This window comes from Xyrauchen texanus, chromosome 11 (genome assembly GCF_025860055.1).
Source record: "Xyrauchen texanus isolate HMW12.3.18 chromosome 11, RBS_HiC_50CHRs, whole genome shotgun sequence".
Classification (NCBI taxonomy): Eukaryota; Metazoa; Chordata; class Actinopteri; order Cypriniformes; family Catostomidae; genus Xyrauchen; species Xyrauchen texanus.
Window position 1 is genome coordinate 2,197,873 of NC_068286.1, and position 18,008 is coordinate 2,215,880.

The following is an 18,008-nucleotide window of genomic DNA, read 5'->3' on the forward strand; positions in this document are numbered from 1 at the left end:
GGAAGTCTGTATTTAAACGGCTGTATATTTTGTGGTAGTCAGAAAAATAAGCTGCAACTTCGGTTTCTGCATTTCTTTACAGGTGATTTCCAGCCGAATCTTCATATTCCGAAAAGCCACAAAGGTAAACAAAATGTTGATAACGTCGATGATAAAAGTGATTTAAGATATTTTGGCAGTTGCTCAGACTGGTAAAATGTAGATCATTGTTTCAGTGTGTAAACAAATGGTAGACTGAAGTAATTATGTAAAATCTTTTATTCTGGCATGTTCGTTCAATATACACAATCCAACTGAAAGTTTAACGGTAAATTAATGTGAGTGTGAAAAATGTCGGACATAATTTGGACAGAATCTGCAACATATTTTGAGGGCAACAGAAATACGGAGGGCGACACCTGCATAAAAATAATACATAACAAATAAGTAAATGAAAGCAGCACCAATGCAAAAATAATACAATGACATGACAAGTGGTTATGGAAATGTAAAATAAGGAAATGCTAGATTGATTTTTAGTTGTATATTATTAATTAATTTAATATTTCATTTATTTCTGAATGCAGTTCCGTATTTACTTTTCCTCTGAAACATGCTGATGAGATTTTAGGGCCTTTGGCAGGCAAATTTGACAGACCCATTTATTCTCGAAAAATCATGTATGCATGCATACACTCATACTCATTATTTTCGCAGGTTTCGTCCTCCATACAGAAACAACTTTTAAGGGATCTACGGGATCGGGTATGGAAAAGTAGGTCGTTTTTATTCTCTCTTTTCAGTTTCTCGAACACTTCAGCTTCACAACAATACTACTAATAATCATAAAACACACAATAATGCCGTCACTGCGCACTGGTGTCTCACTGTAATGAGAAACAACTGTTAGAAATCATGTCAACCAGCTTGACGAGCCACACCACTCCCTCTCAACACACAACTGTATTGACTTTTTGCAAATGTCAATAAAAGCCATATTGAGAGAGAGAAAAAGTTAGTATGTCTTGCTTCTCATTTTAGAAGTTACAGATTCTAATCTGACTCAATGTAACTTGTTTTAAGAAACCATTTGCACCTCAAAACGCATTTTATACACATTTATTTTTTTGTGTATTTATTTATTTATTTTTGCAGGTTTCATCCTCCGTATTGTCCATCATAGCAGTTCAGCTCATAATTACATGTAGTAAAATTTGTAAATATTGTAAAAACCTTAAGTAGATTCAAAGAACAGAGCTGAACATAGGTGGGTCAGATCTAATAAATGATTCTAAATTACACCTCTTATGATAAACATTTCTTCAGTTCTTGAGTGAAAAAGTAATTTTGATATTTTTTCTAGACATAAAGTTATGTTGCGTATCTGTCCAAAGACATTCCAAACATTTAAAGCCATCTTTACACTGCAAAGGTGGCACAGAAGCTGCATCTGAAGTGGCATTTAGTTGCATTTATACAGACCTTTTTTATGCTGCTCTGAGCAGACATACATTGATTTGTACACAGCATATTACAATTACATATATAATATGAGGTCAATATGAGATCAAGGTTTTTAAATAGAAAGTATGTATATAGAAATATTAAATGAGTGAACATTTTTAATGTAAGGATACTTTAAAAATGTAATTCAATTATGAAATACATGTAAATAATATTTCAAGGCAACAACAAAGTGTATGGCTGCTCTGGCTTTAGTCATTGTATGTAATCTTCTCAGTTTACATGTTTGCCTTTGATATTAGATTGCGGCAGTGTGTTTTTTTTTTTCCTGTGAGGAGTTAAAAACAATTTCCATTTATCCAAATAACCAAACCGAATGTAAAAAGAATAAGATACAAGATAAATGTAATACAAATGCGCATTAGTTTTTTACATAGACATAAACCCTGTGTCAAACTAATTCTAAACATTATCTTTAAGCTAATTGAAGGTTGAAGAATTTTATCATGTATTTTTTTTTTCATCTTGTTTTTTATCATTAAAGCTGATGTAATTTATGCGCAACTAGCATCACTGGACGGACTTGATTTAAATTAATCTAATAATTAAATATGTTGCTATTATCATCAAAACCACACATGATCTGTTGTGGCTTTAATAGTTTTGGAGATCATGAACAGCTCCCATTAACTACGTCTGATTTAGACATTCTTGATAATGTAGCTTGTAGGTCACCCTGGTGAACCACCTTCAACACAAAATGACAGGGTGCCATACAAGCTAGAACATGAGTGGTGGTGGTGTAGTGGGCTAAAGCACATACCTGTTAATCAGAAGGTTGCTGGTTTGATCCCCACAGCCACCACCATTGTGTCCTTGAGTAAGGCACTTAACTCCAGGTTGCTCCGGGGGGATTGTCCCTGTAATAAGTGCACTGTAAGTCGCTTTGGATAAAAGCGTCTGCCAAATGCATAAATGTAAATGTAAATGTAAACTGCCACTGCTTACAACGCAAACGTATCGTCAAAAGTTAGAATGAATAATACGTTAAACTAAATAAATAAAACTGTAATAACTTATTTTTATTTAAGGTCTAAATAAAAGGGGTGGTGCCGACCCCGACAAGCAACCTGTGCCATCCCCGGCATGATGTCGCCCTCAGGCAGCTGCCCATGCCGCCCAAACCTAAATCTGCCACTGTAATGACATGTTATGCATTCACAATAAACAATTAAATAACTTTTCCATCATCTTTAAAGGAATAGTTCACCCAAATATGAAAATTCTCTCTTAATTTATTCACCCTCATGCCATCCCAGATGTATATGAATTTCTTTCATCTGCTGAACACAAATTAAGATTTTTAGAAGAATATTTCAGCTCTGTATGCAAGTGAATTGTGATAAGAGATTGGACGCTCAAAAAAGCACATAAAGGCAGCATAAAAGTAACCCATCTGACTCCAGTGGCTAAATCAATCTCTTCTGAAGTGATATGATAGGTGTGGATGATATTGGAGTAAAGTTTTTCTATCAATCATCACTTTCACATTCTTCATGCATACGAGGAGAGAGGAGAATTTATAGTAAATTCTATCATATCACTTCTGAAGTCACTGATTTCACCACTGGAGTCTTATGGATTACTTTTATGCTGCCTTTGTGTGTTTTTTGGAGCTTCAAAGTTCTGGTCACCATTCACTTACATTGTATGGACCTACAGAGCTGAAATATTGGAGTCTTTCACTCCAGCCCAACACTCGCAGCTTGCAAGCATGGCTGTCAGCTCCGCGTTGGCCAGCGACTAAGCTGCCGCACACAAGGGTGGCCGTCCAGCCGAGTCCTCAGCGTCAGACATGACAAGCCTGCTCTCCGATGCCGTGATCGTCAATTCATCTTTGTCCCAAACGAGATTGCGGCCCCACCATAAGATGGACTGGCAACCTCGCTCCAGAGATCGGTCGGAGCATACGAGCGTGACGGGGAATGGGAGGTCTGTGGTGGAATACCCGGGGGAGTACCCGGCGGAGAAGCTCCCATTGATGTCCCCATATTGCCCCATATATAGTTGGGGAGCCGCTCTTACGAGGGCGAGCCGCAGCCACAGTGTAGCCATGGTCATGTCCTCGGGACATGAACCATCCACAAAAGCTGAATCCGTGTGGGTAGCACCCAAACACGTAAGGCAACGATTGTGGCCCTCAGAAGGTAGATCCAACAGCTTAGAGAGGGGGAGATGAATGGAACGGCAGGAGGGATTCAGCTCAGTGATTGCGACCACTCGACTCCGAAGAAGATATCGGAGTGTGTGTTTGCAAGCGGCAAACCTTTTATACCCGTATGTCCGGGGGAGTGGCATGTAAATTCCACACGCCAATTCTCATTGGCCTTTTCTCAAAGATCAGAGATGTCTGGGCTCCCAAGGGTGAACCCCTAGTGGCAGAATGTGTCAAGGGCATCAAACAAAAAATTAATCGGAGAATACAGTACATGGGATGGATTGACAAACACAATATATTTTTTCTTTTTGGAATCGATGGAGCCAGAACGCCGTTCTGGACCGTACCAACCCATTTTAACCATCAGTGAAGAGTAAAAACCCTCCAAACTGTATCAGTCAGTCTGTCTAAATCTACCTTTTTGTAAAATTTTTTGTGTTTGTACATAAAGGTCTCAAATCAGTCTCTAAACAGTCATCAGCAGTCAAAGAAAGGAGGTAGACACTGCCTCAAAATGAGTCTCAATGAGGAGAGAGAGGAGGAGAGCATGCAATGTACTGAATCTCCAGCATCAAGTTGTGTGTCTATGAAGAGTGATAAATCCATGAGTCGTTCTCCTGAATTTGGTGATGAAACAGAGACCTCTGACTCCAGGTAATATGAAGATGCCTTTATTAAATCAACTTAAAGTTCATTAAAAGTTGTACAGACACTAGCCAGTTCTTGGAACAAGAGATTGAAAGAGAAACAGGTATAAAATGTTGTTTTGTGTGTGTTTTGTCAGGATCACCACGAGGAAGAGAAAAAGAGAATCGTCTCCAGAACCTAGCCATGTGTCTTTGAAGAGTGACGACTCTATGAGACAACTCCTTAACTTCAGTGATGGAGCAGTGACCTCTGACACTTTGTTAGTATAAACATTTAGTTCTTGATATACTGCAGTGCTTCTTAGAAGATTTTTTTTTAAAAAAATATGGAAATAACATCAAACTCACATGTATTTTATTATTTTAAACATTCTCATCAAATATTACACACCTCCAAAGTTTATTGTCTTATTTTGATGCTCTTTTTTTTTTGCGGTCTTGTTGATGGTCAGATCAGTGAAGTCCAGTCACACCCACATCAGTCAGCAAAACACAGAATCTGTCTATCAGACACACAGACAGTTGGAGGAGACTGAAGACCTTCAGCAGGATTCTCACCAACCAGTAGATGATGTTCTTCAAAGAGTTAAAGACCAACACAAAACCAGCATGAAAAACAAGTATGAGAGTTTATTTGAGGGAATCAAACAACAAGAGAATCAAACGCTCCTGAACAGGATTTACACACAGCTCTACATCATAGAGGGAGAGAGTGAAGGGGTGAATGAAGAACATGAGGTTTTACACATGGAGAAAACAGCAAGAACTCAACACTTACAAGACACTCCAATCTACTGCAATAACATATTTAAACCCTTACCTGAACCAGGATGTGAGGAGAAGAGAACAGAGCAAATAAAGACTGTTCTTACTAAAGGCATCGCTGGAATTGGAAAAACAGTCTCAGTGCAGAAGTTCATTCTGGACTGGGCCGAGGGAAAAGCCAATCAGGATGTAGACTTCATGTTTGTGCTTCCATTTCGAGAGCTGAACTTGATTAAAGATGAGCAGTACAGTCTTCACAAACTTCTGCTGGACTTTCATCCTGAACTTCATGATCTGGACTCAAAGATTTATAATGAGTGTAAAGTTGTGTTCATCTTTGACGGTTTGGATGAAAGCAGAATTCCACTGATGTTTTCAGATAGTGAGAAAGTTTCTGATGTGACTGAGACTTCATCAATGGGTGTGTTGATGTCAAACCTCATCAAAGGAGATCTGCTTCCCTCTGCTCTCATCTGGATCACCTCCAGACCAGCAGCAGCCAATCAGATCCCCTCCAAATACATCAAGCGTGTGACAGATATTCAGGGATTCAATGATCCTCAGAAGGAGGAATATTTCAGGAAGAGAATCAGTGATGAGCATCAAGCCAGCAGAATCATCTCACACATTAGAAGAGCAAGAAGCCTCCACATCATGTGCCACATACCAGTGTTCTGTTGGATCTCATCCACTGTGCTTCAAAACATCCTGAAACAAGACGACAGTGCAGAAATCCCTCAAACTCTGACTGAAATGTTCATCCACTTCCTGCTCATTCAGATCAATATGAGGAATCAGAAGAATGAAGAGAGAGATCCAGAGAAACTCCTGCAGTCCAACAGAGAAGTGATTGTGAAACTTGCTGAACTGGCTTTCAAACAGCTGATGAAGGGCAATGCCATTTTCAATGAGGAGGACCTGAGAGAGTGCGGCATAGATGTCACTGACGCCTCAGTGTATTCTGGGATCTGCACTGAGATCTTTAAGGATGAATCTGTGATTCGTCATAGGAAAGTCTACAGCTTCATACATCTCAGCTTTCAGGAGTTTCTGGCAGCTTTTCACTGGTTGCACAGCTATGCGAGTACTACTACAGAAGCGCTAAAAATGTTTGATTCATTGTATAATTTGCTGAAAGGAGTAATAGATAAAGCCCTTCAGAGTGAAAATGGACACCTGGATCTTTTCCTGCGATTCCTGCTGGGCATCTCACTGGAGTCCAATCAGAGACTCTTACAGGATCTACTGACACACACAGAGAACAGCTCAGAGAGCATCAAGAAAACCTCACAGTACATTAAAGACACAATCAAGAATGACAAACATATCTCCACTGAAAGATCCATCAATCTGTTCCTCTGTCTGCATGAGATGAATGACCAGACTCTGAACAGAGAGATTAAGGAGTTTCTGGAATCAGACAAACACTCAGAGAATAAACTCTCTTCTGCTCAATGCTCTTCAATCGCCTACATGCTTCAGATATCAGAGGAGGTGCTGGATGAGCTGGACCTGAAGAAATACAACACATCAGCAGAGGGTAGAAAAAGACTGATACCAGCTGTGAGCAACTGCAGAAAAGCTCTGTGAGTAATACATTTGTGTGCTTTTAAGCGTATTATGTTTGGAAGTTCGGGGAACAGAGACAGTCTCTGTATGATTTCTAGGTGACACAGCCTCTATGTGTTATAGATTATGTGGCCTATGTGACCATCTTAGAAAAGGTACATTTTGCATTAGCCAGCACTTAAATTCTAGTAACGCATTCCTTAAAATAGAATCACCTATATCCAGGGCGTTTTCAACAATTTTCTCAGCAGGTGTGTCTTTGAGTGGGAAGAATCATTTGGAAAGACTAACAGGAACAGGAGAATAGTGTTTTGTGTCTTACTATGCCTTCAAAATGTCACCCACTTGCTCTGCTGTGGGGGCTCTAATGCCGGTGTTATGGATCAACTGGGGATCATGTTAACTGGGGATGTGTGCATGCAAGTGAATAATTTGACTTGCCTTTTCAGCAGATTCATTCAATGTGAATTGTCAATGTGCAAAGAAAAGTCATTTTGCATATTATAAAAAATTTTGGTGTCATTATTAAACAGAGTTGTTTCATCGATGTCTGTTCTAATGAATTTGACACAGTTTAAGAGCGTCTTACATCTGGAACATCTGGATTCCCATGTTAACATGGGACATTGGTTTGAATGGGATCTGGCGATTACACTTGTCAAGAGCAGTAAATCGCACGTGGAATTATTTTATATGTAACACTAAAGCTGATGTGTCAATAATATAGTTTCAATTGCTTTATTTTTTTCTTAATAATAAATAACGGTTTAATTAACCATGATTGTTTGAATAACTTCCTCTTACCATTAACAAAGTGCACCTGGATGATGCAACGGCAGCCATAGTGCACCAGAACACCCACCACACACTAACTATTGGCAGATTGATGTAGCCAATTCAGGGATGGAGATTAATACAAGGCCATGATAGATAGATGGGGGCCAATTTGGCCAGGACACCGGGGTTACACCCCCTACTCTTTACAAGAAGCATCCTGGGATTTGTAATGACCACAGAGAGTCAGGACCTCAGTTTAACGTCTCATCCAAAGGACAGTGCCTTTTTACATTATAGTGTCTCCGTCAATATACTGGGGCATTAGGACCCACACAGACCGTAGGGTGGGCACCCCCTGCTGGCCTCCCTAATACCACTTCCAGCAGCAACCATGGTTTTCCCCAGGAGGTCTCCCATCCAGGTACTGGCCAGGCTCAACCCTGCTTAGCTTTAGTGGACAACCAGGCAAGGGCTGCAGGGTGGTATGGCTGCCAGTACACTCTAAGGGTGTAGAAGCCACAGAGATACGTCCCCTGCACTCTTTAAAAAGGTGATTTTGGTCCCACGCACTTTTCCAAGCTAAACCCATGCCGAGTCCAAATGGTGGACTTATACACAGTATTCTTTGCGTTTTGTTACTATCGGCTGATTGAGTGACCAACCAGCCAATCACAGGTGAGTTTCCTGAGCCGAAACAACCCTTATGTAATAGTCCGTAATACTCGGTTCATTTCTACAAAGTTGCTTTCAACAATGCTCATTTATTCATGATTTTTATCAGCATTGATGTTGATCTAAATGAATAATCTAGAGATGAGGAACACACAAATGAGAGTTATTTATCATCATATCATTCTTGATTGGCAGCATTACATGAAATGCACTGCAGAAAAAAACCAAAACAAAGGACAATCCTTCTTTTAAGCACACATTGTAAGTGGACCGTCAATGTGGCGTCGCCTGCTCCCCCCAGAGTGAGGCCCCGCCTCCATGTACGTCAGACATGATTGTCCCCTTAGTGCCTATCGCCCAGAGCTTGGACGCGTGGGTAACGCTTTCCAACTCGTCGCGGTGGCTGGCCAGGATCATCCGACTCTGCTATAGGGATGGGCGATTATATTATCGTTTGCGATATATCGTTACAATTTTTCCTCACGATAAGAATTAGTCTTCCCGCGATAATAACGATAAAGCCTATGACGGGACCCATTCGCAGTTCACGAGCATGGCGGAAGGCGGACGTGAAGCTGAGGTGAAGTTTATCGCTAAACGAGTAACTACCTCTACAATCTGGAACTGGTACACACAGATAGATTTTCACCCGGCCATCTCGCCAAACACTGACTGAGCGCTTGAGAGTTTCGCTCTCCGTTAAGTGATCCGTAAAGCCCACTATATCAGTTCATCTCAATGAACACAGTGTATTTGACGCGCAGTAAACACTAGTGTGACGCGCACGACTTGCTGTCACTGCTGAGAGCGCTCAGTGTTTCTCACACACTCGATGAGAGCGAGAGTCTTACATACCACGCAGAATTGAAGTGTATATGACGTCTACATGTAAATTATATTATTTGTTGTATTTTCCTGTAAAAATAATGGAGTTCATTTGGAATTATTCAGCTTTTATGAGCAAGCAGAAACTAATGCGCAAACGCAGACGTGATATTAATATTCATGAACCCAGAAGCTCATCAATCCTTAGTGCGGTTTATATTGTTAGTAGTATCAGAATTCGTAGTAGCTATATTAGTAGGCCTATAACTATTCGTTGTTAGATTTTTTTACATTTCAAACTTGTAAATTATTTGAATTATTACTGTGTGTGATGTTTTTCAGTATAGTTGCACTATTTAAACATTATCTGCACTTTTACAGAAGAAATGTATGCAGCTTTTCCATTTCTGCAAGGGATGGTGTTTGGATTTTTACTGTTTTTTTTTTTTATTATTATTTTATGTACGGTAATTGGTATTTTATAGGAGCCTATTTGATGAAGGGTACATTTTACTTTGCATGCAGCTATCACTTATAGCCAAAAACAGTGGTGAATATGGTATTATATAAATATCGTCATTGATATCGTTATCGCAATAAATGCCAGAAAATATCGTGATATATTTTTAAGTCCATATCGGCCATCCCTACTCAGCTACATAATTCAGTTCGCAAGATGCCCGCACTGATTCAGTAGCATCCGCTTCACTTCGCGTGGGGAGATCGCAATCCTTCTTTTCAAGGGCACCAGCCGAGATGGGGAAAGGGTTCTACAGCCCTTACTTCATCGCGCCAAAGAAAGTGGTGGTTTTCAGCCAATCTTGGACCTGCGAGTTCTGAACCGGGCCTTACACAGACTCCCATTCAAGATGCTGATGCAGAAACACATTTTGTCTTGCATCTGGCTTCAAGATTGGTTCGCAGCGGTAGACATGAAGGACACATACATTCACGTCTCGGTTCTACCTCGACACAGACCCTTCCTACGGTTTGCTTTTGACGGCCAGGCGTATCGGTACAAGATCCTCCCCTTCAGCCTGTCCATGTCCCCTCATGTCTCCATGAAAGTCCTTGGGAAGTGAGCATCCTTATACTGAACTACCTCGACGACTGGCTGATTCTAGCACACTCTTGAGAGTTGCTGTGTGCGCACAGGGATTTGGTGCTCAGGCACCTCAGCCGTCTAGGGCTTCGGGTCAACTGGGAAAAGAGCAAGCTCTCCCCAGTTCAGAGCATCTCTTTTCCCGGCATGGAGTTAGACTTGGTCTCAATGATAGCGTGCCTCACAAGCGTGCATGAGCAGTTGGTTATGAACTGCCTGAAGTCATTCAGGTGGAGGACAGCGGTTCCACTGAAACACTTTCAGAGGCTCCTGGGGCATATGGCTTCGTTAGCGGCATTCACGCCACTCGGGTTGATGCATATGAGACCACTTAAGCACTGGCAGGAGTTCCCCTACAGAAAGTGTCCAGACATACTGTGGTTACCACAGATGCCTCCAAACTGGGCTGGGGCGCCATGTGCAATGGACACGCAACCGCAGTTTCTTGTTCAGAACTGCGACTGGTTTGGCACATCAACAGAGTTGCAGGGTGTACTACTCACCCTGTGGAAGATTTTGCTGTTAATCCAGGGCAAGCATGTGTTGGTCTGGTCCAACAACACAGCAACAGTAGCATATATAAATCATCAAGGCAGCGTACGCTCTCGTCGCATGTCGCAACTCGCCCGCCATCTCCTCCTCTGGAGTCAGCAGCGGCTGAGGTTGTGGGCCACTAATATCCCGGGCAGCCTCAACGCAACAGCGGATGCACTGTCGCAGCAGGCAATGCTCAGTGGAGAGTGGAGACTCAACCCCCAGGTGGACCAGCTGATTTGGAGTCGATTTGGCAAAGCACAGGTAAACCTGTTCGCTTCCCGGGAATCCTCCCACTGCCCGCTCTGGTATTCCCTGACGGGAGTCCTCCTTGGGACAGACACGCTGGCACAAAGATGGCCCCGGGGGCTTCACAAATATGCTTTCCCCCAGTGAGCCTACTTGCATAGACCCTGTGCAGAGACAGGGAGGATGAGGAAAGAGTCACCCTCTTGGCCCCATATTGGCCCACCCAGACTTGGTTCTCGGACCTCACGTTCTTCACGACAGCACCTCCCTGGCAGAGTCCCCTGAGGAAGGACCTTCTTTCTCAGGGACGGGGCACCGTCTGCCATCTGGCACCAGCAGTCGTAGACACAATCACTCAAGCCAGAGCTCGTACCAGGCAGCTTTATGCCCTGAAGTGGCGCTTGTTCATAAATCGATGTTCTTCTGAGCCGAAGACCCCCATAAAGGCGCAATCAGGTCTGTGCTTTCCTTCCTGCACTCTTCCCCCCTCCACCTTGAAGGTATATGTAGCTGCTATAGTGGCCCACCATGACGCAGTTGACGGTAAGTCCCTAGGGAAGCACAAGCTGATCATCAAGTTCCTCAGAGGTGCCCGGAGGATGAATCCTGCCAGGCCACACCTCTTCCCCTAATGGGATCTCTTGCATGGAGTTCGGTCTGGCAGATTCTCACGTAATCCTGAGACCCGGCCTGGGCTATGTGCCCAAGTTTCCCACGACCCCCTTCAGGGATCAGGTGGTGAGCCTGCAAGTGCTGCCCGGGAGGAGGCAGACCCAGCCCTGTTGTTGCTGTGTCTGGTGCATGCTTTGCGCACCTATTTGGATCACACGCAGAGCTGTAAACACACTGAGCAGCTCTTTGGCGGACAGCGGAAAGGGAACGCTGTCTCCAAACAGAGGCTTGACCACTGAATCATGGATGCCATTGTTCTGGCATACCAGGTTCAGGCCTTGCCCACCCTTTCAGAATATGAGCAGACTCTACTAGAAGTGTGGCATCCTTGTGGGCACTGGCCAATGGCACCTCTCTAGCAGACATCTGCAGAGCAGCCGGCTGGGCTACACCCAACACCATTGCAAGATTTTACAATCTCCGGGTTGAGCCGGTTTCATCAGGTACGAACAGGTTCAGTTTGGTAATACGGAAGAGCTGGCCATGTGTATAGCTTGCATATAGCTCCTTTCCCCTCCCCTGAGGCGAAAACATGCACTTTTCCCCAGTCGAGTTCACAAAGTCGTGGACCCTGGAGGTCCTTCCTCCCTTGCCCTGTAGCTTTCAAATTTGGCGGAGGAGTTCCCATCCAGACCCACTGTGGGTACTAATATGCCCTGTACTGGTATAGGTGCTCCACAACTCCCTGTGATTTACCCCGTGGGCAGAGCACTTTTTGCCCCAGTTGCTGCGTTTGTAGAGCTCTTCCTCTTCATGGCAGAACCTACCACCATGCCTCTTCCACGTGCAACTCCCTAGCCCATATGACATATCGCCACATGTTAACCTCTCCTCTGGGCAGGGTGTGGCCTGTGGCCGTGGCTGGCGTGGCCTTCTCCCATTCTAGTTACATTGCTTCCCTCCCTCAGGGATATGGGGAACTACATGAAGTCTTTTGGGGCGTTGGGGTGGTTACGTGCAAACTGATGCTCCTGCTATTACGCACGCAGCAGCTTGCTTGCACCTGAATCAGCAGTTCACTTAAAACAGTTCAGCTGTTGTGGCGTTTCACTACATCGACACAAAATCAAGTGAGTCAAGTCAAATCAATTTTATTTATTAATTACTAATAAAGAAGTTGACAAAAAGATCTAATACAGCTTGCACTATGAGAGATTTATTAACAATCTTAGTGGGCCGGTCATTTTTGACAGGGATCACAAAAGGTGTTTGCAGAAACTAACACAACACAAAGGTTAAATGGATCTGAACGAATTTTGGTTAACTTAGACAAAACACTCGAGCCACTTGGATACATTTTTTAAAACCCACAATTCACAAGCACATAATAAAAATAAAATTGTGTCAAATCTATTGGAACAGACAATGTTGAAACAGAATGGTTTAATAATGATACCAATTTTTTTTATGTGAAAAACGTCTTTTCTTTACTCATTGACAATTCACATTGAACAAATCTGATGAAAGGCAAGTAAAATAATTGACATGCACATGCACATGCACATTAAAGTTAACATGATCCCCACTTGATCTATAACACGGGAACCAAAATGTGTACTTGGCTCGCTGTACTACCCGCATCCGAAATGGCATCTAATGGCTTCTCTTTCTCACTGACCTCGACTAGCATTCGGATGCGTGTCTTCAGCCTAACTTATTCCTTACATTTATCACATGTCAATCACTCATTGCTGATGGATGAAGCTACAATAAACATGTGGCATGACGTGCAGGTAGTGATAACGTGGTGATGCATGACTTCCCACAGTTGTATGCTGTATCGCTGTCAAACAATTTTTATTTATATAGCGCTTTTCACAAAACACATCGTTTCAAAGTAGCTTTACAGAAAAACATGCTTTAACTGAAAATTAAACTTTAATATCTATAAAGTCTTATAGTCATCATTGTGTAGCTTGATTAAAATACAATTATAAATTGTGTATAAAAATAATGAAGTAAATAAGTAAATTCTAATTGTATTTACAAACCTAGTGAGCATCTGTAGGCGACTGTGGCAAGGAACACAAAACTACATAAGATGTTGGTTAATGGAGAAAAATTATCTTGGGAGAAACCAGACTGACAGTTCCCCTCTGACTAACCTCACCCTAACCCTAAACCAGACTCACTGTGGGGGCCAGTTCCCCTCTGACTAACATCATGAATATAATGCCAATTTTATTTTTTGTGTGTAGTGCAAGTCATGGTTTAAAATGATTAAACTATGTAAGTGTTAAGGGTCAGTGTTTAAACATAGATTTAGTTTGAACTGTAAGATTAATGGCCAATGTCTTTTGAAGTCCATCCTGGATTAACTGCAGTAGTTCATATAGATGCAATTGTCCTTGTTAATTAATTGACTGATGAAGGCTTTTGTTGGCCATTAATTGATAGTCTGTGCATTCCTTTTTAAAATTGTAGTCCATCAGTAGTCCAAGGTTATGCAGGCAGAGATCAGTGAGGTGCATCACTAATTTGGAGAATTGTTAAATTTCATTGGGTTTAGAAGAAATATAAATTTGGGTATCGTCGGCATAACAGTGGAAACTTATTCCACGATTCCTGATAATATCTCCCAGGGGAAGCATATATAAGGAGAAAAGCAGAGGCCCTAAAACTGATCCCTGTGGCACTCCATACTTAACTTTTGTTTGATTTGACAATTCCTCATTTACATAGAAAAAGTGGTAGCGGTGTGCTAAATAGGACCTAAACCATGCTAATGCAAATCCACAGATGCCAACATAATTCTCCAGCGTATTCAAGAGAATGTCGTGATCTATCGTGTCGAATGCAGCACTAAGATCTAAAAGAACTAGAAGAGAAATGCAGCCGCGATCAGATGATAAGAACAAGTCATTCGTAACTCTAAGTGCAGTTGATACGTGCAGTCTCTGTACTGTGATGGGGCCTAAATCCTAACTGAATATGCCTGTATATAACATTACTCTTTAGAAATGAAACATTTTCTAGTATTTTTTATATAAATGGGAGATTTGAAATCGGTCTACAATTCTCCAGGATCAAGCTGTATCTTCTTAATAGGTGGTTTGATAACTGATATTTTAAAGTTTCTTGAGACATTTCATAAGGATAGCAATATTAATATTAATATTTAACCAGCCAATCATGTGGCAGCAGTGCAGTGCATAAAAGAATGCAGATATGGATCATGCAGATATTCTAAGTGGTTTGGACCGTGGCATGATTGTTGGTGCCAGATGTGCTGGTATGAGTATTTCTGTTACTGCTGATCTTCTGGAATTTTCACAAACAACAACAACAACAACCTCTAGAGTTTACTATGGGGCGGCTGTGGCTCAGTTGGTAGAGCGGGTTGCCACTAATTGCAGGGTTGGTTCAAATCCCAGCACACACGACTCCACATGCCAAAGTGTCCTTGGGCAAGACACTGAACCCCAAGTTGCTCACAATGGCAGGCTAGCACCTTACATAGCAGCTCTGCCACCATTAGTGTATGAATGTGTGTGTGTGTGTGTGTGTGTGTGTGTGTGTGTGTGTGTGTGTGTGTGTGTGTGTGTGTGTGTGTGTGTGTGTGAATGGGTGAATGAGTCACAGTGTAAAGCGCTTTGAATACCGTTAAGGTTAAAAAGGCGCTATATAAGGGCAGACCATTTACCATTTACTCAGAATGGTGCCCTGAGATCAACAGTTCTATGGATATAAATGCTTTGTTAATGAGAGAGGTCAACAGAGAGTGGTTAGACTGATTTGAACTGACAAAGTCTATGGGAACTCAGATAACCGCTCTATACAATTGTGGTGAGAATAGAATAAAATGCAGGTTGGTGAGGTTTGCCGGCACGGGGAGGACCTACACAATATTAGACAGGTGGTTTTAATGTTGTGGCTGATCCGTGTATATAAGAGCACAGATATAAGTAAATCCACCATAATTAATTGCAATTTAAAACTCTGAAATCTTTCAACAGGCAATCATCAGCTACAGGTATGATTCGTATTATGACACCTCTGCAGTTTTAAAAAGGATAAACTGTTCTGATGTTGGAGTATACAAAAACATTCATGTTTTTAGAGAGTGTCGACTGAAGTTGATATTTTCAAATTTTGTGTATGAGGACTCTACAAAGTCGGCTCATGCAGAGAAAGAAATCAGCATTGTCAACCATTCTACATGTTTGACTCCATCTGTTAATGAAAGTAAAACAGTGCGACTGTTTATTCATATTAATGTGAGAAGCTTGATTCCTAAGTTGGATATGGTGCGTATTTGGGTAAAAAATACCAATGCTGACATCATAGTAATATCTGAAACATGGCTTAATAAAACCGTTTCGGATAAAGCTATTGGTAGCGATTGTCTATAGGGCCGATAGGCCAAAATGAGGAGGGAGGGGGGGTAACAATTTATGTCAATGATAGATTTGAAGCTACCTTATTAATCTCTAAATCAGTGGTAAAACAATATGAATTAGTAGCTTTAAACCTCATTGTTTCTAAATCCGTACATCTCACAGTAATTGGTTGCTTTAGACCTCCCTCAGCTAATAACGATGCCATCTCATCTCTGATGCACACAGTGACCTCACTGAATTATAAGGAGCTTGTTCTCCTGGGTGATTTTAATGTGAATTGGTTGCAATCAGCCTCTGATGGGCTTAAATTAATTTGTGATACTCTTAACCTTTCTCAGCTAGTTGAGACACCTACTAGACCAAATTTGAAGGACTATAAAAAGTCAACATTAATTGATCTCATTCTTACAAATGTTCCACACAAATATTCATTGGCTTCTGTATATGCAAATTATGTTAGTGATCATTGTGTCATTGCCACAGTTAGAGATACAAAATTACCTAAGCAGAAATCACGTATTATTGTAAAAAGTTGTATGAAATATTTTAATGAGCAATGTTTTCTCCAAGACCTTGCTCTCTATGATTGGGATAGGATTTTCCTTATCCCTGATCAGTTTTCCTGGCAATATTTTTATGATGCTTTTATATCGGTTCTTAATAGGCATGCACCGTTTAAGAAACTTAGAGTGAAAGGGAGGGATAAGCCTTGGTTTTCCTCAGGATTGTCTGTTCTTATACGTGAGAGGGATGCTGCTTGGGCAAAAGCTAGGCAATCTGACACAGATTCTGATTGGATTTGTTTTAGACAGCTTCTAAATAAATGTACAGTCGCCATTAGGAAAGCTAAAGCTGATTATTTTATTGCATATCTACAACAAATTTAAAGAATCCTAACAATTTTTGGCAGAATATAAAGTATTTAGTAGGGAACAAAAAATCGTCTGATCTTCCTTCATGTATAAATATAGATTCTACTAGCATATCTGATAAGGAGCAGATGCTTAATTGTTTTAACAAGCATTTTATTGCTTCTGGGTCCTTATTGGAGTCGCCAAATCCTTTGCGCTCAAACTATGATTTTGTTAGTGCAGAGACTAGTTTTAAAAAGGAGGAGTTCACTTTTGTACATATCAAGAGTTCTGATGTTCATAAGGCACTTAAATTGCTCTATATAAATAAATCACCAGGCCCTGATTGTGTGGAATCTATCTATCTGAAATTAGCAGCTGATATTATTTCGACGCCTTCAACTTATATTTTTAATCTTTCACTAGATACTGGTGTTATTCCGGATATTTGGAAATCAGCTTTTGTTGTTCCATTATTAAAAGGGGGAGATCCCACCATACTAGATAATTATCGGCCAATTTCAAAGCTTTGTGTCCTATCAAAAATTTTAGAAAGTTTTATTAGTGACCAGTTGACCCATTATTTGAATGTAAACAAAGTTCTATCTGATAATCAATCAGGGTTTCAGTAAAAACATAGTACCACAACAGCCGCTTTAAAAGTTTTAAATGACATTGTGGGAACAATGGATAAAGGAGATTATTGCGCTTCCCTTTTTATTGATTTATCAAAGGCTTTCGACACAGTTGATCATGAAATGTTGCTGCATAGACTAGAGAGTGTTGGTTTATCAAATCATGTTATTTTCTGGTTTAAAAATTATCTAAGTGATAGAACTCAATGTGTTAAGGCTGAAGGTAAAAATTCACGACTACTGGAGATTGCAAAAGGTGTCCCTCAAGGATCTGTGTTGGGGCCTCTTTTATTTACTATCTACATAAACAGTCTGGATTATGATATTCATACATTTCCATTTTTATGCAGATGACACTGTTATGTATTGTGGTGCTCCTTCTAAACGGCAAGCCTTGCTTAAGCTTCAAGTGGCTTTTGATGTCATTCAATCACGGCTTCATACACTAAAACTTGCTGAATGTTGACAAAACCAAAATTATGTTATTTTCAAATTAAAAAAGGTGGTAGACAATATTATTCCTATCCAGACTTTACAAGGAAATGTGATTGAGTTAGTAAAAGAGTATAAATATCTTGGCATCATTATTGATTATACTTTATATTTTGGCTCTCACATAACTCAACTAAATAAAAAATGTAAATAAAGCTTGGGTTTTATTTTAGAAACAAGTTTTGTTTTTCATTTAATGTAAGAAAGAGGTTCGTTT

General features: G+C 41.0%; 1 protein-coding gene across 2 annotated transcripts in view; it reads left to right on the forward strand.

The window, feature by feature from the left end:
- Positions 1 to 18,008, forward strand: part of LOC127651727 (NLR family CARD domain-containing protein 3-like) — a 56,423-nt gene continuing 38,415 nt past the window's right edge. Inside the window, exons 1-5 of one of the 2 annotated variants that reach the window (XM_052137709.1) lie at positions 1 to 124; positions 697 to 754; positions 4,113 to 4,315; positions 4,446 to 4,568; positions 4,761 to 6,659. In XM_052137709.1, coding sequence (XP_051993669.1) covers positions 4,176 to 4,315; positions 4,446 to 4,568; positions 4,761 to 6,659 — 2,162 coding nt within the window. In that variant the 5' untranslated portion in view covers positions 1 to 124; positions 697 to 754; positions 4,113 to 4,175. The remainder of the gene's footprint in view (positions 125 to 696; positions 755 to 4,112; positions 4,316 to 4,445; positions 4,569 to 4,760; positions 6,660 to 18,008) is intronic. The other variant, XM_052137710.1, reaches the window with a different exon arrangement.